Here is a 24,332-nt window from a genome sequence, read left to right as displayed (position 1 = left end):
CAGCTACAAGAGCTGCTATGGGAGAGGGGACAGAACAACAAAGAGCAGGAAGTTTATATGGAACTGCAGTAACCTTTGGGATGGGTCAGGGACAGCAGCCCCCCCGCAGTCACAGGGTGTGCAGGGTGTGCTCAGCACGGCTGGGGTGGGGAGTGCCCTGCAGGAGGGGCAGCACTGCTGCCTCTCTGCCTCTGCCAGGGACAGTCACCCTCCAGGCCTGTGAGTGCCATGGGACCTCCTGGTGCAGGCAGGGTTGTGGGGCCATGATACAGTCCTTGGTCGAGCAGCGACTGAAGTCAAGCATGTATCAAAATTGTAAGGGTGAAAAACCTTAAAATATTTGTTTGGAAACTATTTAGCCGACATATTTTTAATTTTTTTAAAGAATCGGTTGTTGGTTTAAATTTTAAAAAAAAATAAATTATGTGTAATGACTTGCAATGAGAATAAATTCCTTCTGACCCTGATGGGAGGGTACCCAGACTCATCTCCCACATCCACCCCTTTGGAAAAGCAGGCTGGTGGGACCAGCAATTTTTTCTAGCCTGGAGGTTTTCCCAGCAGTGGCCATATCTGGAGTGGTTGGTTGCACGGTGAACAGAAGCATCTCTGGTTTAAAAGCCAGCTCCAGTCTGTGCTGCAGGATTCCTGCTCTCCCTACACATAAGTCAGAGGAAGAAATGCCAGTGGAGACCATGGTGTGCCACTGCAGCCTCGAGAGCAGAGATGATGCAGGTGTGGTGAGAGCAGGGACTGCCCTGGAGGAGGAGGCATTCTTATGAGAAATACCCCAGGGGCAGAGGGCCGGGGTGGCTGTGCCTGATGCCAGAGCCTTGTGCCCTGGTGCTGAATGGGTCGTGTGTCCAGGAAGAAATAACACACAGTGCTCTGTTCCTGTTAAATTTTGCATCTTAAGAAAAACCAAACTGGAAAACCTGACAAAACTAGGAAAGTCTGACAAATTAGTGCATGCTGTGACAAGTCTTTCATCTGGTCCCCATTAAATCAGGTAATTCAGATTTAGAAAGCAGGCGTGACATAGCAGGACACAATCAAACCATTTCCTTCAAGTGTATATGCTCCTCATCTTTCACCAAGGCAGCATGGATTTTCTCATTTCCTGCCTATCCATCTTCCCTCCTATCTCTCTGATACTCATAAGAAAAAAATCAAGAGGTAATTTTTAGCACAGCAATATCCTGTGATTAAAATCTTTGTGGGTTACGGTGGTGGTGCTGGGGAAACGTTTCATTTTCACCTGTGTAACCACAGCTACTGCTTGGAGTATCTGGTTGTACCAAATGGTCACACAGAGCAGACCTGCACAGCTGCAAAAGAGAAGCAATACTGCAAAGGCTTGTTAAATAAGAGTTGCAGGTTGGTGTGTAAGCTGTGGATACTGAAGCAGAACTGTGATTTCTAAATAAGCTTTATGCACAGTAACATCAGTTGGGCCAATCAAGGTTCTTCTACCTTCTTCAGATCATGCTTCAAACAGCTGGATCTCCAATTGCATAAGATAATCATTTGCTTAAAACCCTGCAGTTCAAGATATAATTTAAGAGGCTTAAAACCTTTAATTAATGCTGTGAAATCAGACAAAGTGCAATGGAGTCAATTACTTGTATCATTAAGGGGTAAAATTAATCTTAATTTAAAATGGATATTTTCCTTCTAGGAACCTCTGGTCAATGAGAAGATTTGTAAATCTCATTTCTGTTGCACCAGTAATATGAAACTCTGGTGAGGAAGGTAGATAAGCAATATTTATTTTTCCTTTGCGAGGTTCAAAATATCTAAGTTTGCATATTCATTTTTCTATAGTACAGGCCAGAAGTCATTCCCATGTTCGACAGTACAGCAGCACATTAAGAACTGCACCTGTGGCCACCCTAGGGCTGAATTGCAATGATTAGAACCAAGGTGTGTGTCTCTATATGGTGCAGGGACACTTGCACTAACACAGAGTAGGGGTGTCAGTCAGATGCTGCCTGAACATCATTTAGATGAAGGATTTTTCTTTTTCTTTCAAAAACCATATACTGATATTAAAAAATACCCTCATGAAACATCACTGCACAGAAGACATCATTACATCAAATAGATGTTGGGCATCCTCCAATTAAGAATATTCACATCAACCTCTCACACAGTTTGACACTCACTGGAATTTTGTCTATTTTCTGGTGGGTTTTTCCCTTCCTGTTCACCTCAAAGAGAGAATAACTGCCCCAGCTTTAGTCTCTAGTCAAACCTGACACATGGGGCATGTTCCCTGTTTGCCTCTGGGCACTGGTTTCCCGAGACTGTGTTATAAAGGTTATAAAGAGGTCCAAGCTGGGGCTCTCCCACTGCTTTCTGTTGAAAGTAACCACTAGAAGGACATTAAATCTATCAAATTCAAGGGAAAGTGCTCCTTGTGGCCACATTTTCAGTAAAATGTTCCTCCACGTGCCAGCAGGAGCAGCCTGGAAGGTGTGTGTGCTGGCACAAACATGCTTTCCCCCAGGCAGGGTACCTGCTGCAGATTTCTGTGCCTGCCCCTGGCAATTCCAGCTGGGAACTGAGGATGGACTCCCTCTAGGAAAAAAACCCAAACAAATAGTTTTGCCCTGAGAGGCTGGCTCTGCAGCTCAACAGGCATCCTGCAGCTGGCCCTGCCAACACTCACTGCCAGATGTGCTGCTGGGTTCCCAACAGGGCTGCATTCCTCCTTCACTTGTGGTGTTGCCCCTTACTGGAGCCTCTATTGCAGCAACATCAATCTGTCTATCAACAACCTTCTATTTTTCTTACAGACCAATGTTTGTAACTGTGCAGGTATAACAGTGAAAATCTAAAGACCATAAAAAAAAAAATCCCCCCCCCGAAGCAAATAATCATTAACAGGACCAGAACTGACACAATCATCAGACAAAATAGAGAGATGCAAATAATATACTGTACTTTACCAAGCTGCCATTTTTTTGAGCACATGGTCTCCATCATCCAGATGGGTAAGGCTGGTTCAAGCATAGCAATAGCCATGTTGGCAAAGCAGATTGATCCTTAGAGAAAGAAGGGGAGGGGAAAAATAGAAGTAAGTGTTTCTTTTGACTATGAACAAAGGGCCATGCAAAGAATTGATGCTTTTACATAACACATCACACTTTTTACAGTCCTATTTGTCAAGCATCACATGTTGATTAACATTAAGTAGAACACAATGTAAAATCACTGAAGACTAACTTTTTATATATTTCTATTCTCCTAGAAATTCTACAATAAAGGTTAAGCTATTTCATAATGTGAAAGTTTGCAGTGAGCTTGATGACATTTGGAAAGTTCATGAGGTCTGACTGTTGTACAAATGATTAGCTAAAACTACAATCTTCTGGTCTTTACCCAGTCTCCTGGGGCAATACCAGAGCCCTGTTGTGTAAGAAGCACAGGCTCTGACCCTGTGCCTCTGTCATCTGAGAGATGGTGCCTCCATCACATGAGGAGATGTGGAGGTCTCAGTCCTGAAAATGCCAAGAGACAACCACAGAGATGTCTGTCCCCTAGAATGGGAATTTTCTCCCAACATCCTGTAGGTAGCAGCCAGACAGCCCGTGCAGCAAAGCCTGGGTTTGGCTGAGCCTGCCCAGCCCTATGAATTTCAGTGCCCACAGATCTCTTCTGAATTTCTGGACCTTTAGTAACCCAGACAGGAAGGATAACAAGAGGTGGAAGTGCTGACTCAGCCTTGCCTGCCAGCTCAGCTCTGCCCACACCACTGCCTGCAGAGCCAGGCTCCAGGGGCTTGAGGCATGTCCCTCTGTCCTCAGTGGTGCCCCTCAGCTGGAGGAAACCCCACAGTATTTCTCTGGATTCAAGATGCCTTTCAAGCTTCCTCCAAAGACCCTGAGGCAGTCAAAGCTTAATGCAGGGCAAGGGGACATGTCCCCTCTGCTGATCCCTTACAACATGGTTTTTAGAAATTGCTGCTAGAAGTGACAACCTCAAATTTGTGTTCCCATTTTTTTCCCTAATATTTACATTATATGAAATTTAGGAAAAATATTCTAGACTCTCACAGTCATTTACCACCTAAATTTTGCCTTTTTTTTTTTTTTTTTTTTTTTTAAAGAAAGGTCAAATTTTTGTGAATTCAGAGAAACATTATTTCTCTGGGAACAAGTTCCTCATCATAAGGTTCAAAAACAAATGAGCACTGATGTCATTCTTTGCTCAGACCTGTCAGAATATATTAGACTGTGTATCCACAATTCCTAAAATGAACTTGCTGGCTAGCTGGCTCACTCCCTTCCCGGGGCAAGGAGCAACAGTTCAGCACTGCTTTGCCCTAAAGACAAAAGCCAACCTTTCCACTCGGGTGCAAGCTCCCACTGGCTTGTCTGTGAGGAGCCCCAGTTAAACACCAAGGGGCTGCCTCTTCCAGGGCAAAATTAGCCATGCTCCAGCAGCTCCCTTGATGCTGGGAAAACATTTCAGACTGCACAAAGTGCAGCCAGAGGAAGCAGGACCATTTGGACAGAGATGGCTTAGACAGCAAAGGCCTTGTTCAGGTGTATGGTGATAAAAGTACTTCAGGTCTATAGAATGTCCCCCAAAAGAACCCAGCTCAGTTTGCCTGAGCTGGCACCCTGCAAACTCACAGCAAAGTCCAATAAAGAGCATGCTACCTTAGCAAAGCTTCCCCAAAAGAAGAGAAATTATTTTTTTCCTCTGTTCTGCATGCAGCTGACCTCTCTTTAAAGGGCCACGTGTCAAGGGCATAACTCCTGCATCTTTTCATCTGGGAATTACATCACATGTCCTGTGTTGGCCAGAAGGTTTGAAATTGCAGCCTCTCAGCTGAATCCCACCTCTGTAGCCAAGAGCCCACTCAGCTTTTGGCAGAGTGCACAGACATCACTGGCATTTTTCTGTGTAAGAACAGGTACCCAGCAAAAAGCTGTCACACATCTTCTGAAGAACCCATGTGCTTGTGATGAAATCCATCTCAACTCTGGCTTTTTAATCTGATCATTTAAACTCACTTGTCTGTCCACACAACTGTGTCAGCCAGTAGCACCTCACTTTTCTTTAACCCCTGTCAGTGGGGTCTGGCTGCAGGAATGGACTGACTTCAGTCACTGAGCTCCTACAGCTGTGACAAAACACAGCAGCAACACTTCTTTTGCCTGGCCAGTGAGTACAGATGGCATGGGCTTCAAAGAGTCACCTCTGACACAAGGACACCTCGGGCTGAGGAGTAATAGTGTGCTATAGATAAACCAAACTGGTCAGAAAGTGCTTGTATGTTAAGAATACAATTACAACTCAAGTGTATGACACACACTTGTGAGATTGTCTGAATTTATAGCATGAAATTAGTGTACCTAAATCAAGATTGGAAGGAACACAAGCTGTTAACCCTTTTACAGCATGCCTAAAACATCCCTGGCTTTTACTGGTGGTCAACCAATCAGCCCACTGGTGATGCAGTCAGTTTTAATGAAGTAGTGAGCTGCCTGAAAAGCCATTCAAACCCCCTGATCTCCATGGGCAGAGTGAACCCAGCATGACTTTTAACCTTCTCTCTAATGTGTATCTGCACACTGAACACTGCACACAGTGAGGGACACCTGCAGTCACAGGGGTTTGGACACAGAGGGGTGTGACACGGCCCTGACTGATTGCCCCAGGGTGTCACGGCACGGAGCTGCCATCCCACCCAAACACTTACCCACCCCTCCCTGCCAGCATCAGGATCAGAAATTCCCATCCTAGAAAATAAAGCAAAAAAACGCCCACCCAACCCCTTGGGATAAGGGAGAGGAAATGAAATTTTCAGAGCCTTTTTAGTAACTAAAGCAGTGATTTCAGAATTGAAGCAATTAACACTTAAGCAGTGGATTCCCAGTGCATCAAGAAAACTGCATTTGGACAGATGTGTATTCATAAGCCAGATAAGCTGAAGTTATAGGTGGTATTTGGCATTCAGCTCTGGCAGAAATAGTTTTAGTCTGCAAGGGGAATAAAGCTGGAGAAGAGGGTGAGGTTAGAGAGCATCAGCATCATCTGTACTGGGCAGGCTCTGTCCTGGGAGGCAGAGACCCTGGGTGCTGTACTTAGTCCCTCACATGGATTATCAGTGGGGTTTTCTCATACCCTGGGCACTGAAGCCTGGTGGGAGCAGGACAGGTCACTCAGAGCAGCTGGTGAGAGCAGGAAGGATCAGACCAGGAAAGGTCTCTATGGTTCTACCTGTCTGTACATCCTTCCTTTCCCTCCTCCTGTTGTGTTCAGCTGTACTGGATCAAAGATGGGAAGGGGAAACAGGAGGCACTGTGCAGGCATGTGCAGGAAAGCAGGGGACAAAAAGAGCCAGGGCAGAAAAGGTGTCTCTGACACACAGTCCTGAGTCCAGGCTGCCCATTCTTCACAACTCTGGGGCTCTGAGACTGCACAGAGCCTGAAACATTGCTGAAAAAGCTTTAGAGAACAGCTGCAGAAATTAAATGCCATGCACATGTGTTAAAACTTGGAACAAAGTGCATCCATGCTCTTAGCAGACATAGGACATAACCAAAACAGTGGGATCCGTGGTCCTTGGCACCTTTTCTCTTCCTTGGCCAAGACTAAGCTTGGCAGGAGTAGCTAAATCTTAGTCAAGCAAAGTACCCCTTAAAAACCTGTCCCCTTGTCATATTTTGTGGTGTAAACCAAGTTCTGCTCCAGACTAACCCTTGGCATAGCCTGGGTATAACATCAGTATTTGGCAAATGCTGTCAGATGAATCTCACCTTGTAACACCTGCTTTAGGCACTGTGAGAGGCAGTTACCCAGTTAGATGAATGGCACATCTGATCTCTTAGAACCAGTACTCCCTGTGCTGCTTTTTGCCCTCAAATACATTTTTTCTATGGAAAGGTCTTTTAATGCTCTTCTTTGAGAACTTCTCAAACAAAAGTGTTTGTATAACTTCAGTTACAGCTCAGCCAAGGGTCACAGAGTTAAGGTTATGGTCATTCCCTAAGATCACCAAGAAATAGAGAACCCAAGAAATGCCTGGAAGAATTGCTTTGGTGGACAAGCAAGTTAGAACTAAGAAACAAAACTATGAAAATAACTGTCTGTTTCCAGATGTTTTGTCAACATTAGAAAGAGCCAGGCTCAGTTACAGACTTCAGAATAAACATTCAACAAAATGCAATGCAAAATGGCAAACATCTCTCGAGACAGAAAGATTCATTAGACAAACGATACAGGTAATACAAAATGCCATTCACCATTCAACCCACGCCTTTTCTGAAATACAGTCCACACTGAAGAGACCAAATTCACTCCCTCTTCAAACAGAAACAAAGTTCAGAGTTATTCCCTATGCCTGCCTGTGGTGTGCTGGCAACCCCTCCCTCTGAAACCCTGGCCCTCCTCACTTGCCCCACAGAAAGTTTCCCGTCCACATTTCATTGCCTCAGCAAGCACCTGCAAGTCATCAGTGTCCTCTTGGCTGGAAAGACACATTTATTTCAAACCTTCTGCCTGTTGTGTTTCTGCTGGTATATTCATCCTGTAGGATGAAGTACCAACAGGCACTTTGAGCTTTATGTAAAGGAAACCAGCAAATGACAATACTGTCAAAGCAGCTCAGCCCAAGGCACGCCAGCAAGCCAGGAATGACACCAATGGCTGGTTTAAAGGAAATAAAAAGGGATGTAGTACCTGCTGCAATAATGATATAGGGGTCCTTCAAAAGTGTCAGTAACGGTGTCCCCTTCTGGCTCTGCGGACAAAAGCTTGGGATTAGGAAAGGCAAAGTGTCACCCACTGCCTACAGGGTTTTAGCTGAACACTCACCTCTGCCTGTGTCCTGGATGGCTGCAGAACCAGCAACTGAACAGCTGCAAACAGAAACCAGTGCTGCAACATTCCCCATGAGGGGGTGGATGGTGGGATTATGGAAGGGATACAGGTGATCCTGACCCTTTGGATCTACTGACCTCCATCTAACAGAGCCAGTGCTGCCAGAACCAGGAAAGGAGAACTCTTCCCCACAAACTCATACATGACACTCCCGAAGGGGGGGCCCACTGCAGGGAGAGAGGAAGGACACGGTTGTGAAGCCACACCTCTGCCTCTGAGCAAATGTCCCCTGCAAGCATTTGGGCATCCTGCTATTGGCACACAGAGACCAAAAAGTTCAGTTTAAAAACCCCCACAAAGCTCACTGATCACGACAATACCATATTCTTCACTCCCCAAAATGCTCCTCCATATGAACAAAACCCAAGCATCTCAGAGATTCCTGGACATATGCACCTCCATAAGGAATATGCTGCTGTGGGAAAAGCTCTTTTTAACATGCCCTGCCAATCTAACCTGGAGACTGCCTGATAGCATCACACTCAAGAGTCCTGCTGCCTCAGAGCAGCACTGCCTTTGGGCTGGCTGGGACTCGGGTGGGTTCTCTTGCCAGCAGAGCTCCAGCTCACTGACCTAACACTCCCATGGCCAGGCCTCCCAGTGCAATCCCCATGGCATTGCCTCTCTCTTCATCATCCGTGTACACAGTGGCCAGCAAACCCATCCCTGCAATCCAAAGAAAACAAAAAAAGAAAAGAAAACAAAAAGCACAACACAAAATTAGACATCTGTGTGCCACAGTTTATGGTCATCATTTGCCACACCTACTAAACATCACACAGAAAAGACAAAGTATTTGTGTGTGTACATACACATGTATGTATATACACACACACGCATATATATACATATATATATAAATATAAATAGTCCCTCCCCATAGAGTTAACTTTGAACCAAAAAGGGGTTTGGCAATGCACGTGGTCTCCAAGACCATGTTCCATTGTGCAGTATCAGTCAGGTAATTTAATAATGCCCTTATTTGTCCCTGTCTTTGTCACAGAGCTTTTAGACTATTTCCAACTAGCAGTAACAAAGCTTTTGACAAGCACTCACAATCATTTATTTATGCTCTGGGTGCATGACACAAAGGTCTGGTGACCACTCAGCTGAAATTGTGGTCAGTGCTGCCTGTGCTCTGTGCATGAGGTATTAGGCAGAACTGATTACTTTGTAAATGAGTATCAAGTAAATGAGTATCAAGTAAATGAGTATCAAGTAAATGAGTATCAAGTTCAGCATCCAAAATTAAAGGATTCTTTTGACCTTTATCTTCACATGCTTCATTTCTGCATTTGATTATGAACCTTCATTTCACAAAAGGAAACATGAAGCCTAATTCATTTGTGTTTTTGTGAAGCACTCAGACACTATAGATGTAAAAGCTGCAGAAGAGTCCTCATAGAAATTAATAATTATGTTTTCAAATCAAGATTTTTGTAGGGCTCAGTAAATAAGATGGACAGCTACACAGAAAGAGAAAACAAAACCCTGCCTGGTTGATCATTAGGTGAATACCATCCATCATGTGCATCAAAGGAGCAGAGGTCCTGTGTGGATTATCATGCTTATTGAAAATTCTGGATGACATCATCAAACTCTTTGGTTGCAGAGATAGTTAGAGAACTGTATCAGAATCCTCAATGAACGTGAGATTTGGGGTAATATTCTGGAAAACAACACTAAGGGGCAATACAAAGAAGAAAACACCAAGTTTTACACGTGGGCAGGAATGACTGCACACACAAATGCAGTGCAGCAAGTGACTGATTGGCAGCAATAGTACACAGAACTTCCTTTGCTGGGAGATACATGAAGTGACTGACTCCCTGCAAGGAGTCAGATCTTCTTCCCAGGGCTGGGTCTGATTCTGGTGCAGCACAGGAAGAGAGGTGTGGGGGTGCCCTGAAGACTGTCCAGAGAATGGCAACAAGGGCAACAGAATGGCAACAAGAAAAATATCTGTGAGGGACAACTGCAGGACTTTCAATTTAAAACCAGAGAGGAGAATGCTGATGTGAGATGTGATAAGAGTCTTGAAATATTAAAGAGAACCAGAAAGATAAAGAAAAGAAACTGTTCTTCTTGTTCTCTAAAATATGAGAAGCAGAAATAAGTTCACATGACAGGAATCTTTAGATGAGACATCAGGAAAAAAACTTTGTGACCATAAAGGTACTTAAGCACAAAGCTGGATGCTGAGGGCATTTCTGGAGGCTTCTGAGATCATGCCTGTCAAGTGTGCATGAGGAATGACAGATACTAAGCTGATCCTGCCTTCAGGAAGGGGTGGACTATTTATGCTCTATTTTGTAGGTTGTCTGAGAAAAATAGTCATGTACTCATTGAAGAGCCTGTACCTCAAGGTGAACACTTGCATAAGGACTGAGTTAAAGCTGAACAATAATTTTGATTCTGGCATGTCTTCCCTTTGGAAAGCTTAACTTGTAATCTTAACTGATGTCAGAGAAAAGATGGATTCTCTTGTCTCTACCCCTCCTGCTTGTCTTTGCCTTCTCCATCCCTGGCTCCTCATACCAGCCCCTCCCTTCTCCCTCAGCCACATCCCCACTCTTCCACTACTCATCCAGGTTTAAATCTCTCAAGTAGTGCTTGTTGTGCAGCTTCAAACTGCTCTTAGGCAGAAGGTGCCCCTGCTCCCAGGTGGAATGCTCAGCCTGCAGTGCTACATCCCCCCTGCTGCCCCAGGCACCATTGTCCAGGGGTGGGCTGGAGCACAATCCCTGCCAAGGGAACCCAGGAGGAATCCAGCCACCAAATTCTTGTTAAGCTCCTATGGAGTTTCTGTGAACTCTGGTTATAGGCCAGGCTGAGTTGGAAAGGGGGATTTTTCTGAGTAAGCCACAGGACACCTTGACTCAACACTACAATTCACCTCCCTTCCCAAGCCAAATTTCTATTTCTACTACCATCACAGGGAATTTTTCCAAGACTGAAATATTCAACATAAATAAAATACATTTTCTCTAGTCTCAGTCTCAAAAAGGGTTAAGTAACTTGGGCTGAAAACCCATACTCCATTTCACCTACTCATTTAAAAATAAAAGCTTGTATTACAGGTAAGCTGAGTCCAAACTGGCAGCCAGCATGGTAAGTCCTTGAAAACAACATTGTATAACAGAAATTTCAGTAACAGACAGAGCTGCTATTCCAACTGCAATAAGTACCAACATAAGTTCCCAATGACCTTTAAAATGGCTAAAAATGAATTTAAAATGTTGAAGACACAGGTGCAGAAATCCCAGGGAGAGTGCAGTTCATTTAGTGCTCTACCTTAGTGCAACCCAAATACCAAGGAAATCTGAAAAGACATTTGCTTTTGAGCTACTTTATATGAGAGGGGCAGAAAAAAAACCATGAAATTGATTTAATTAAATATTTTTGTATTAATTATTGAAAGTGCAGACAAAATACCATTCAGAAAATGACTGAATGATCTGCAGTTTACTCTATCAATTCTTCTCTTACCTGCCACTGAAGAACAAGAGGAACCCACTCCTTGAAGGGACCTGGCAATAAACAGCAATGCATAGCTTCCAGAGAAGGCAAACACTACAGGAAAAAACAGAGGTAAATTTTTTAAATTAGGTTAACTCTAACTAGGTTAAAAAGTTAGATTTCTCCAAACTATCACAAAAGCTTCCTACAATTTAGTCAAGTGTTTACAGTGACTTGTGCCACTTTCAATGCTAACTGCATTATTTCCTCTTATTGCATTTAGATGTGTCAGTGTTGAATTGTTCTCAGGTGTCTGAGCCTCCAGGTAGCACAGAATGCAAGCGCCCAAGCATTTTAACTAATTACTTGGGATTTGATTACAGCCTGCTCTGATTCAGCTGCACACAGAAGGAGTAACAAGGCTTTCCTTTCCAGCCTTGCCTCTCTGCTGCTTCACTGAAGGCTGCCCCTGGAGCTCCAGGCATTCAGGGAAGGCAGATGTGACACCCCTGCACCCCAATGCACTGCTCTTTCCTCCAAAAAGTGGGTGGTGAGAGGTTTTCCCCTGGTGTGCCAGCCCCACCCCAGATGTGTGCAGCACAGCTGGCTGGAGGGGCAGGGAAGCCACATCCACCCATTCAAGGGCTGTGCCAAGTTTCTGGTCCTCCCAACATCAGGCAAGCAGAAACACTGCACCAGAGGAAGGACCACTCTGTCTCTGCCCAAGAGATTTATCCCTGCGCTCCACTCTCAGCCACCATCCGCCTTTTGGGAAAGAGCCTTGGGATGTTGCACTCTAAATTCCCCATCCACTAGAAAGTGGGAGTGTCCCAGACACCCACTCACATCTCTGCTCATGGAGCCCGTGCCATGGTCAGTGTCATTAAATCTCAGGCAGTCTTGAAAGCTTTTTTTCAGCTCCCACCTGTTGGTCATCTGAGGAATTTTACCAGGTTATAGCTGGAGGAAGTTGTTATGCACCAACTCAACACAAGATCCACGTGCACTTTCCCCACCTACCCTGTGGGATCGTGCTTCTTGGGCTTTTCACCAGGTCTCACAAAAATTCCTACTATGTACACAGAGAAAAATCAAGGAAAATGAAGGAAGAAAGGATGTCAGCGAATCAGCAGTTCTCTTCTCTGCCATGAATTAGGCTCACTATTCTGATCTACATCTCAACCAAAATGTGTCTAACAGTGCAGAGTTGTCAGTGACTCTAAGACCGGGTCATCTTCTCTAGCACTTCAGTCCCCTTGATGATGCAGCTTGAAGATCATAGAATAATAGATTAATAGAATCATAGTCACAGAATCCTAAAATCACAGAATGGCTTGGGTTGGAAGGGATCTTAAAGGTCATCTCGTTCCACCCCCTGCCATGGGCAGGGACACCTTCCACTAGTCCAGGTTGCTCAGAGTCCCATCCAACCTGGCCTTGGACACTGCCAGGGATGAGGCATCCACAGCTTCTCTGGACAGCCTGTCATCATTCCTTCTCTTATGTACACTGGATATGGAAAATTGTTTGTTCCCTCCCTTTTTTGTCATAGGCTCTAATACATTTTACATCTGCCTTCTGAGGCAAAACTGATTCTTTCATTGTTCCTCACAGGCTTCTAATGATCCTTGATGTTCTCTGGACTCTTTCTATTTGGGCCACAGCTTTAAATGCAGGCCAAAGCCAAACATGAAACAGCAGCTGAAGCCTTATCAATGCCATTAGAGCAGACAAATTATCTCAGCTGACTTGCAGGCTGTGCTCCTGTTTGCACATCCCACAGTGGTGTTTAGCAACGCTGGGATACTGTTGACTCATGTTCTCCTCATGAGCCACTGCAGCCTCACGATCTTTCTGATAAGCCCCCACAATCTGTAGTTGTCAAGGATCTTGCAGGACAGCCCTTCCATGGCTGTTAGAGCTGTCTGAGCACCGTTCCAGATCAGAAGAACCTGAAAGATTCAGCCTAGGACGAGACCCACCAAGGTGGGATGGAAGGTCATGATTCCTTAGAGCATGTTCATAAGGCTGTACTTGTTTAATCTCATCCACATGGAGCAGACACCCTTACATTTTCCCTGGAAATCAGTCCCTGGACGTCAACAAGAAGAATTCCTAGCGATAATTATTATGGATTATTTATCTAGAGGTTGTGTCTGGGCCAGACCAAAAAGGATGAGGACACTTACTGATTGTCGACACAAACATGATGCAGAAGCCAGCAAACAGTGGAATCTGGTAGCCTATTCTGGAAAACAAAATGAATATTTCACATTTCTGAGGTTGTCTGGCTGAGGTTTTGAGTTAGACTTACTCACATGAGTTCACACACATCAAAAACCCAGCCTGTAGTTCCTTGGTAGGCTTTGAACTATTTATTGTGGCCCACATGATCGTATCTGTCCCTGTTACAAATGTCTTTTCATCTGGCACAGCAGACTTTGTATCTGAAATCCCTGGAAGAAATACTTCTCATTAGGATCTGATTGCCCTGTTCTTGTTCTGCCTTAAATTGTTCCCAACAAAGCCCCTCTGGGCCTTCACGAGGTTGCCAAAGCTATGCCAAGGGAAGATTTGTGTGAGCAAGCTGAGCTTTGGAATATCCCAGTCATGTTTCCATGCTCGTGAGACAATGACCATAATGAGACACAGCCAAGCCAATGGCTTTTTTACTGGAAGAATTTGTCATCAGCTCTTCTGGGAGTTCTGCCTCAGCCAGGAGAACTGGAAGAGTCCCAAAGAGCCTGAGAATATTTGTTTTGCTTTCCATGTGTTTAGGAGCAAAAATGGAGCTGATCAAAGCTTTCTTCATCAACCCCCTTCTTCATTAGGACTCTAAACAGCCTGTAGAAATGCCTGGTTGCTCTAAGTATTTTCAAGTTTCCAGGAAACAAAGAATTTTCTGGCTGGAAAGCAAATACATTTTTTGAGCAGCTAAAACTGAAATTTCAACAAAAGTAATCACAATATATTATTTTCCACCATTAAAAATCTACCCTAGAGTCAAAACCTTGTTAGCTCTGAAGACAGTCTGACTATTCCATTTAGCACACTTTGTTCATGGCTTCTTTTTTGTAGGATTGTGGATCTCAAATGTATTTGACAAGGCATTATTTAATGGCCAAATTCCTCAACAATGGATGATGCTTCTCAAAAGAGTACATTCAAAGGATTTCAACTTTCAATGATTTGACAGTATTGGGCATTTATATTGACAGTATTGGCTGAAGTGGGTCAATCAAATAATGGAGGAATCTATAATGGCACTTTTAATAATAGCAGTCATGACACAGGCAAAACAAAATAATTATTTTGAGCTTTGGAGGTTTTTTAATATTTTTATACAATTAAGGGCTTTGGAAAATGGAAAACTCTCTGGACTGCAGGGCTCAGTGCTCACTGTTTGTCTCATTATAACATTTGTATGAGTTTTGTGAATGAAAGAAATCTAGCAAGCACATTTCTGAGTGCCAAAGAAAACTCAAATGAAGAACAATTTTTCCTTAAATATCATCACTACATTAAAATACGCCAAAAAACATAGTGCACTAATTCTTCTAGTTGAGATTTTTAAGTGTGTGTTGCAATACCCAGCAGAGACTAGTTACTCATGTGGTACTTAACTGGACTGGTACCTCTAAAGCAAATTAAACCCCTATCACAAACTTCCTCAGTGGCTTTATGATAATAATTTTAATCTGGCATAATAAGAGAACATGGCATATAAGAGACCAAAGCTACCTTTTTTTTGGTCTGTTTTATTTAAAGTGACTGATTTTTCTAAGCCTGTCTCTCCTCTTGCTGTGTGTGTAGCAGTTATCACACAAGGGGACGTTGGTCTCCACTGATGTTTCTCTGTACATGAGGAAACAAAAAATTACCTCTTGCCAACTTCTCGCCTGCTTCAGAGCTGAGTGAACACTTCCCTTCCCAGTGAGCCCAGGTAGAACAGGCCACAGAGAGTTTGACCATAATTTCTTTGATTTTGAGGTTTTCAATTAGAGGAAACACTGACAGGTACACATAAAACCCCAAAATCCTGCAGGCACAGACAGTGCTGGTGGGGAGTGTTATCCTCTTTGTGGTGTGAAAGCAGAAGGTGATTGTCCTTATGTCTTCTCCCATTGCAAAATAAAGAAGGGTTGTGTCTGTCAAGGCCATTCCAGGGATATCTAGGATGGGCACTGGGGGGGAGAAGTCTGCTTTGCATAAAAAATCAAGCAGTTAATAGATTTGACACAGGGCCTGTGAGATAACAATTTGTTTCTGCTGCAAGTACACTGAATTAAAATTTAGTTATTTGCATGAAGAGAAATTCCATCCAACTTGGCTCCCACATTCACATTTCCATCACTAAATCAGAGACACGAACTGTGAGATCTTCCATAAACATTCATGAGTTCAACAGAGAGAAGTGCTGTCATACCACTTCTAACTGATACTCTATCAAAAAGGAGGAGATGTCCTCTCTTCCTATAGGCTTCCTACACTTGGGAAGTTTCTGGTCATTGAAGGCAGTAAGGAAACAAGTATTTTGGAAGTCACTTTTACTGCTCAGTGAAAGTGTTCAAGCATTGCTTTTAATTTTTGCAGTCACAGATATTATTCCTCCTTTACCTTGGACAAAGAGGGTCACAGCAAGGTGTGAAGTGATACGTAGGAGAGGGTGATAAGGGCAGAACTGGAGCAGAACTCAGTCCTACTCTTGCTACCCAGCACACCATGATGTTTTATCACATACACCAAGGTCTAATACGTACCTTTTCTTCCACACAGAAATAAATAATTTCAGAACTAGACTCTGTGTGGGCACAGAGTCATTTCAGACAAAGTCTGCATTACTAGTGATCCACCATACAGCAGGATACAAAGATTTACAGGTCAGCACTGGACATGCATTTGTAGTGAGTTAAGTCATTACAATCCTCTGGAAATCTAAAATTGCCCGGAGCTTCACCCACAATGGAGATGCACGATTCTGGTGTGCTGCCCCTGCATGGGATTGCTGAACCTCCAAAAGTCAGGGTTGCTCTTGCTCAGGGGAGAGTCTTACCCACATCCAGCTATTTAATTAGTTATGTAGATTGTCCTTTCCTGCATAATCTTAACAAACCCTGCCTCTTAGCAAACCCTGCCTCCTCCTGAAAGAGCAACAATAATTAGTTGGAGTTGTGCTTCCACAAATGTCTAATCTGCAGCTGCATTCCCCGATCTGTTCTACAGATATCAGAGAGCACAGACTGGGAGTTTTTGCTGAGCAATTACACTATATAACACAAATAACCACAAGAAGAAGAGGCACCACCTGTAACAGCCAACTACTCAGTGATTCTGTCCCTTGGTCCTGGGCCATTCCTGTCCTTGCCATGTGAGACCTGTGAATGTGCAGTCTGTCCTTCTCAGCCATGACATGGTAGAGTCCATCCCAGTCCTACATTCTGTTCCCCTGCATGTGTGCAACACAAAGGAATATTACAACCTGTCTTCTCTCTTCTTTTTCCTTGTTACCATACCCAGGCATGTAATTTTCTTGGGCACTCCTTTCACAGCCCTCTAAGCGATTCTGAAGCGGAGTCCAGCATGTTTCACTAAAGCTACCTGCAGCTGAAAGTGCTTCTTACAGGTATTACTGACCTCTGAAAAAGTCTGTTGAAGGAGATAAAGGGAAGGCTGCCACTGATGAAGAATGCCCAAATGAACTCCATTTCAGTCCCATGTCAGCCCCAGATTGCAGGACTCTTAGAAAGTGATTTATACCTATTAACAAGATTACCTTATGGTAAAACAACAGATTGGTGGTTCTGTGCAGCAGTAAAATAAAGGTTACACAGCCTCATGCAGGGAGCTTGGTAAGAGAAGAAAAAAAACAGTAAACCATAGGATCACAATGGTTTGGGTTGGAAGGGACCTGAAAGACATCTGGTTCCATCTCCCTGCCGTGAGCAGGGGCACCTTCCACTATCCCAGGTTGCTCAGAGCCCTGTCCAGCCTGGCCTTGGAGGCTCCCAGGGATGGGGCAGCCACAGCTTCTCTGGGCACCCTGTGCCAGGGCAGTGAGTTAAATCAGTCACAAAGGGCACAGCAGCCTTTTGCCCACTGTCTCCACTGGACAGGATTAGGCAGAGCCTTCAATCTGCCCCTGCCAGGGCACCCTCCTCACGAGTGTCCTGTGTCAAGCCCTGCACTATATCTACAGTTCACTACAAGGAAAAATGTGATGTACATCTGAGCCACCAAACCTTACCAGCTCTGCCCTGAAACTGTGCCACAGTGGGAAATGTGTTGTTGGCATCCTATGGCAAAGCCATCACCAAATGTTTGCTTTACTGGGACTTTGTTAGGCCAAGGGGAAGCTGTGTTGTTTCAGGAATTGCAAACAAGTTCACTGAGCCAGGTGTATTTTGTCTGGTATTCTGTGGGAAGAGCTGGGCTTTAAATGAGAAACATTCTTTGTGGAACATAATCCTTGAGTGAAACCAATTTTGAAATTTGTTTTTGAAAATCTATACCCTCAGTAATTATAAAAGAGGGGAAAACAGCCCCCAAATCTTTCAGAAAATATAATAGCCATTATTGGCACACACTGATATGAGTAGAACATCCTGTTGCATGCTGTACAAAGCCAAGCACTCAGGACCAGTGCCTAGTAAAAGCCAGTAACTCCATACTCAAACCATGCTTGAACAGCTGTATTTGACTGAAAAATAAAAATCACTCTACACAACGTGCTACCTATTTCAAAAAGAAAATTACTGAGTCTCTTAAGAAACTGTGCATGCTGATCATGAACTAAGTAAGCAATTCCCCCTAAGTTGTAATACTTTGTTGAAATTTTGTAGAAGTAATAACGGCAATAACAATTATCACCAAACAGCTATCAGGGGTGAGGAAGTCTTTCTATTGGTAACTCAGATATTTTCTGTTTAATTTATAACACTCATAATTTTTAGCCAACCATACACACTGTTATTAGAAATTGTCAACTTAAGGGGGAGAGGGTGTCCAATAACTTCTGCAGTAAATTGATAAATGTGTTACCTGATAGTTCCCACTAAGAAGAAAGGCAGATACCAGTACCAAGATACAAATAGTGCATGAAAGAAAACCAGTGAACCTTAAATCTAATTTAGGGCCACTTTGCCACTAAGACACTCATTTCTGACGTATGAGGGAAGAGTTTGTCACACCCCAGGATGACGTGCTCCTTGTTTTTTCTTCTCACACTCACTGGGCATCTGAGCCCACAGACCTGCCCCTGTGACTGCAGTCACACACCCTGACCCAGGCAAAACCAGGTAGAATGTGTCCAGGAGGAAACCTTGGCTCACAGCACTGAAGTTCACACTCATGTGTTGTTAACCCTGCTCCCAACAGCAAAGGAAGATGCTACAGGAGCATCTCCTGCCTCCTTGCCAAGCCTAAGGATGTGTCAGGTGTGTCCCAGCTGGTTCCAGGGCAGAGGTGTGACCACGTGCCTCTCTCCTGATTTGGCACGTTGTGGAAATGATGATGCTAACAGAGAAGAGTAAATATCAACAGGGCTAAAATTTAGACATTTAGGAAAATCTAGAAGCATACCTAAAGAACTATTATGAAAATATTATTTGATGTTATATTGCTTTACCTGCAGAGGAGCTATTATATCCTCACTAAACAATACAGAAAATCCAGGTAAGTAAACTCTGCTTTCCTCCTCAACTTGCAGCAATATTTGTGGAAAAGTAATTTTTCATGGTGGTGTACTTATATCTGTGTAGGTGATATGTGTTAAAGACAAGGGGAAATGAGAATTCTCATTTATAGGTTTTGTGTTAAGATCAGTTCCACAGACTGAATACAGGGTTTGAATACATAACACTGTGAATCCAAACGATGTTAGACCTCAGCTGGATACTCTTTAATCAGATAGAAATGAAACACTCAGACTATATATATGTATATAAGGTGTAAAACTACTAAGGTAGTTTTGGCTTCAAAATCTGAAATATCTAGCATTAGAGTGTGTTGGTTCTTTTGACTACTGTCACACATGATAGGCATTGACTGCTTAAACTAATGTGTTTTGCAAGGACAAATTTCTGCTGCATATTACTTTCTGAAAGGAATAATTCTTCTCTATAAAAACCTTAAATAAGAAATATGAAAATCAGTGACCCAGCTAAACACAATTTGGAGTTTGTTTCTTGCAGAGGTTGGTCTCATAGCCTGTTTGGGAGGACTGCAGCTGCTTCTCTGGGGAACAGTTACACAAAATGCTAAAAATAAAATCAAATTCATTATTAACACAAAAATTTTAAATGATATTATAAATACTTTTAATCTTCATGTAAATATCACCAGTACTCGGACTTGGAGAGGGGCTTGTAGGTCGCTGACATTGTTTTTTATACTCTTGATGCTGGCTCAAGGTAATTTTCTGTGAAGTTCCATTTAGATATATTTCATTCAAGACACCTTAAATATGCAAGAATTTAGAGAGAACAGTTTGAAGGCTGGGCTAGATCATGTACTGATGGAAACATCCACTGAGATGAATGTGGCATCAGCAAGGTTTGAAACTTGTTCAATCTTCACTGAAGTCCACATGAGTTTCCCACTGATTCTTACCTCAGACAGCTCCAAATCATCTCACAGCAGATCACACCAAGAGCTGCACATCAGTGACAGCAAGGGAGGGATCTGAGCCCTGCCTACAGCTGCAATATCATCTCTGCCTAATGTAGGTGCCACGGGTCAATTCACAATGATTTATAAATACTACATTGTCTTTTGACCTGCTGTAACTGTACTGAAGACATTTCACACCACTTCAGCAGAAGTTTCTATAAAAACCCAAAGTCTCAGGAGCTGGAGGAAAACTGTGCAACACTGATGGCTGATGTGCAGCTTAACAATTCATTTGGGAAAGGATTTAAGTGTTTGGAAGTGTTCACCAAATGTATTTCACTAACATGTTCCTCCAGATAAAGTGAGAAGGCCAGTAAGCCAGGGCCAAAAGAGACTTAGGAATACTTTGTTATAGCAGTCTGGACTGCACCAGCAGCATCAGCCCCTGGCAGTGCAGCAGCAGTGACATACCTGTTTGTCAGCGGCCCTATGAAGGGGTTGGTCACGAGCTGCACTGTTGCTTTGGAAGCAAACAGGAGCCCAACTCGAACGTTCTCGTTCAGCAGCTCCTTGTCGTCCCGGGGGCAGTCGGAGGGGGAAGGAGTCACGTTGACTGGCATCTGTTCTGTCTGAGTGGGGTGCAACTCGCTGGGCTGTGTCTCATCAGACTCGTTTCCCGTAACCATCGTCGTGTTGTCGTAGTAGGAGAAGATGCTCTGAAAACTGTCCATCGTCGCTGAGAGGGGGTTGGGCTTGGGGGTCTGGATTTCTGTGGCATTTTTCTCATGTTCGATGCTGTAAAGGTAACTGGGAATTATTGGCACTGGAAAAACAAATAGAACATGTCGGCCTCTTACTGTCAGGTTATTTGTAAATGGAATCACCAAATTTTCTTGCTTGCTTTGCCACTGCTTAGGAAACACAAGGCTTTTGTGCAGAGCACGTTAATATTTTGAATGGTGAAATTTGCTCATGGGAAAAAACACACCCATAACTAAGAAGTGTAGTTTAAAACAAAAAGTTCTTTTACAGTAGTCTTTATTTTTTGTCGGTTTTCATAAATTTTTTATACGGACATCATTAAGCAAAGTATAAGAAATATCAAAACCCATATCTGAAGTCTCTTTGTCATATATGACTGCACAAATCCTTTTATTAGATTATGAAAACATAAATGACAAGGAAAGCACTGGAACTCTTATTAAATCAAAATATAAAAGATATAATAAAACACATTTTTAAAATAAACCATAAAAATATTGAGGAGTAACAGCCATAAGAAGGAAAAATAACACTCCTATATTAAGTAATCAGAACTAATGTGTTGATGTTTGCATATCTCATTTTTAATAACATACAATGAAGAGATCAGTCAGAAGAAACTGTCTTTATATGCTTTATGATCTTAGCTGTAATTTATTTTTATTAATATGTATCTCAGAAATTAGCATTTCAGAATTTGTAAAAGCAGATGTCAGGTTCATTTATTTTAACACTAGTGACAGAATCACCCCTTCCCATCTTGCGTCTCTTCCTGAAAAAGCTCACCCTCTCAAGTCTGAAAACTATAATGCTTTCTAGGGCTTCTAGCATACCTATTACTAAACAAGTAATTAAATATTAAGGTTTTTTAAGGGGAGTATATTCATGTAAAAAAAAATCCAAAATCAACTTGCTAAAAATAGATGTGTTTCCAGCTTTTATCTTTTAAGCTGAAGCCCCCCAAGAAATTCAGGAGTCTGATTCAGAAGCCGACTCTGCAGCATCATCTGAGAGCTGGCTCTGTACAGACCAAGTCACTTCCAAGAGAAGCGTGTGCATCCATATGTGTGTGTGTGTGTGTGCACATTCACGAGCCACCAGTTTCTCTGAACCCTTTTCTTTAAATTCATATAAACATTTGAATATGAGGACTTCTAAAACTACCAGTGAAAACTGTTCAACTGTATTATTTGTGCAGATTCCTGAATCTTGACCCTGTGCCACTGAAGCCATTAAAAGTTGCATCTTTGACTTTGATCAAAATTTGGATTATTTTATTAAACTAACTCATAGAAGTTCTTTTCTCAAAACCCAGTCAGATAGTTTTCTTATTAACCTATCATTTTAGGACCAATGTGGGGGAAAGAGGAACTATCTCAAGGAAACAGGCATCTCCAGTGTTATCTAGCCTGTGGTTTCAGCTGCACGACCACAGGAGAAAAAACAGTGATGAGCTAAAAATACTGTTATCTGTCATTCTGTGAAGTATTACTGGTGTTTAGTAGGGGGGGGCGAAAAAAAAAGTAAAAAAAGTTATGGAGACCTTTTTATACCATTCTTTATCCTGCAATTAACATGGAAATAAAGCCAGGCTTTGATGTCCACGGCGATGTGTTTGCAATGGCCAGAACACAATTTGTGTTTCTAAAAAAAAAATAAATTAAAAAATCAGTGCTTGAAAATGCTGGGTTTGAGAGCATTAATCGGGCATTCAGGGAGTACATCTGCCACTGGAGATTATTTCAGGCATAAACCGGGAGAGGAAAAAAACCCAAGCCCATTCCACCTACCGACCACGGTGAGCAGCATGTTGTCCAGCAGCAGGGCGATGAAGACGATGAGCAGGATGAGTTTGCGGGACTGGCGGCTCTCCCGCAGCCAGCGCAGGAGCCCGAGCTCGCCCCAAGCCATGGTCCGGCTCCGGCTGCGGACACACGGAGGGCTCGGGGCCGGGGGGACACGGCGGCAGCTCCGCTCCCGCAGCGCTCCCGCAGCGCTCCCGGCGCTCCAGCCGCTCGCTGCCAGCCGGGCAGGAGCGGGGAGGAGGAGGAGGAGGAGGAGGAGGGGGAGGAAGGGGAGGGCGAGGAGGCGGCACCTCTGGTCCCCGTCTGAGCCCAGGGAGTGCTGGAAGCGGGGCGAGGCGGGGGGACTCCCCTCCGCTCCCCTCCTCTCCCTTCCCCTCTCTCCCGCCCCGGGCAGGGATGCTCCGGGACCAGCAGCGGGGCCAGCCCAGCCCCCTGTGTGCCCACGAGATGTGCCGAAAGAGGTGCGGGGAGGGAGAAGTCGCTGCTGATACACTCCAGCGCCCATCAGGGTGGCCTGTTGGTGAGCCACTGCCACTGACTGATTCTTTCCCTAAAATTAGGAAATCTGCAGAATCATAGAATATGCTGAGTTAGAAAGGACCCATCAGGATCATTGAGTCCATTCTAGCTCTGTGCAGGACACCCCAAGCATCACACCGTGTGCCTGGAGAGTTGTCCATATGCCTCTTGAACTCTGTCAGTCCTAGGGTTGTGACCACTTCCCTGGGGAGCCCATTCCAGTGCCCAGCCACTCTGGGAGAAAAATCCAACCTAAACCTTCCCTGACTCAGCTTCATGGCATTCCTCTGAGTCCTGTCACTGGTCACAAGAGTGAAGAGATGGGTACCTGCCCCTCCACTTCCCTCGTGAGGATGTTAAAGACCACAATGAGGTCTCCCCTCAATTTTTCTTGTCTGCTCTGCATGGCATTCCAAGGGTTTGGCTCAGCCTTATCAATTTCTTCTCAATTTATATTAAAAAAGAGATTGACCACATTGAACTGACCAAGAAACAAAGGTTTGTGTTCTTGAAAAACTTTGTCTTTTATATCACATAACACACTACTTTCTTTTAATCACCCAACGCTGAACTTTGTGAACTGTTCCTTGCTGCACTGTCCTCACTGAGCTTCACTCTTGGAAAAGCTCACTGAATGGAAGGGAAGTCTCTTGAGGAGTTCAATAGCCCCAGATCCAAACGTCACCCTGAAGGTAATGACATCATCACTGTGCAAGCAGCTTATTTCTGCAGCTACCTTTGCCTGCTGTGTGTGAATCAGTTCAGTGGTGCCCATTTTCAGTGCCATGTGATTTCACTACTAGTGCAGGTTTCATAGGAAGCAGTGCTCAAACTTACCCTATGTGCCTATGTGACAGCAGTCATTTCAGGCTGTAAACACCCACTTTGAGAACAAAAGACATTTACACTGGAAATTCGCCAATGTCAGTAACAGTAGAAGATAATTGTTTATGGTCTAAATTGCTGTCTTAGGTCTTAATCCATCTCTGGGTGAAGTTTAACAGGCCTTGGGAGTGGGAGTAAATTTTCAGTACAGTGAGTTATTGGCTATACACAGATGTTTCTAAAAAGAATTAAAGGTGGGAGAGGATGTGCTGACAGCTCACCTCTCTTGTGTTTGCATGCAGGTAGCTTTGATTTTATTTGACCTGCCCACCATGTATTATTTTCATATGGAACCTGTTATGCTAGCACATGACAAGTATCACCCAAGGTTATCAATAAGCTATTGATTCTTGAATGATGGCTTATAATTGGTTATGGGTTCTTTATAACTGGCAGGAG

The 24,332-nt window shown here is 43.6% G+C and overlaps 1 protein-coding gene across 1 annotated transcript in view; it reads right to left on the bottom strand.

The window, feature by feature from the left end:
• SLC18A2 (solute carrier family 18 member A2) overlaps positions 1 to 22,718 on the bottom strand; it is a 29,349-nt gene extending 6,631 nt beyond the window's left edge. The window contains exons 1-9 of the mRNA XM_027731383.2: positions 22,515 to 22,718; positions 20,434 to 20,785; positions 13,545 to 13,603; positions 11,386 to 11,469; positions 8,470 to 8,562; positions 7,974 to 8,063; positions 7,831 to 7,874; positions 7,696 to 7,756; positions 2,952 to 3,047 (exon numbers count right to left, since the gene is read on the bottom strand). Of these exons, the coding sequence (XP_027587184.1) occupies positions 2,952 to 3,047; positions 7,696 to 7,756; positions 7,831 to 7,874; positions 7,974 to 8,063; positions 8,470 to 8,562; positions 11,386 to 11,469; positions 13,545 to 13,603; positions 20,434 to 20,785; positions 22,515 to 22,635 (1,000 nt within the window). The 5' untranslated portion in view covers positions 22,636 to 22,718. The remainder of the gene's footprint in view (positions 1 to 2,951; positions 3,048 to 7,695; positions 7,757 to 7,830; positions 7,875 to 7,973; positions 8,064 to 8,469; positions 8,563 to 11,385; positions 11,470 to 13,544; positions 13,604 to 20,433; positions 20,786 to 22,514) is intronic.
• Between the last annotated feature and the right edge of the window lie 1,614 nt (positions 22,719 to 24,332).

This window comes from Pipra filicauda, unplaced genomic scaffold, assembly GCF_003945595.2.
Source record: "Pipra filicauda isolate LSUMZ 115617 unplaced genomic scaffold, ASM394559v2 scaffold53_size3534045_pilon, whole genome shotgun sequence".
Taxonomy (NCBI): domain Eukaryota; kingdom Metazoa; phylum Chordata; class Aves; order Passeriformes; family Pipridae; genus Pipra; species Pipra filicauda.
Note: the sequence above shows the minus strand (reverse complement) of the source record. Positions and strands in the feature narration are given on the sequence as shown.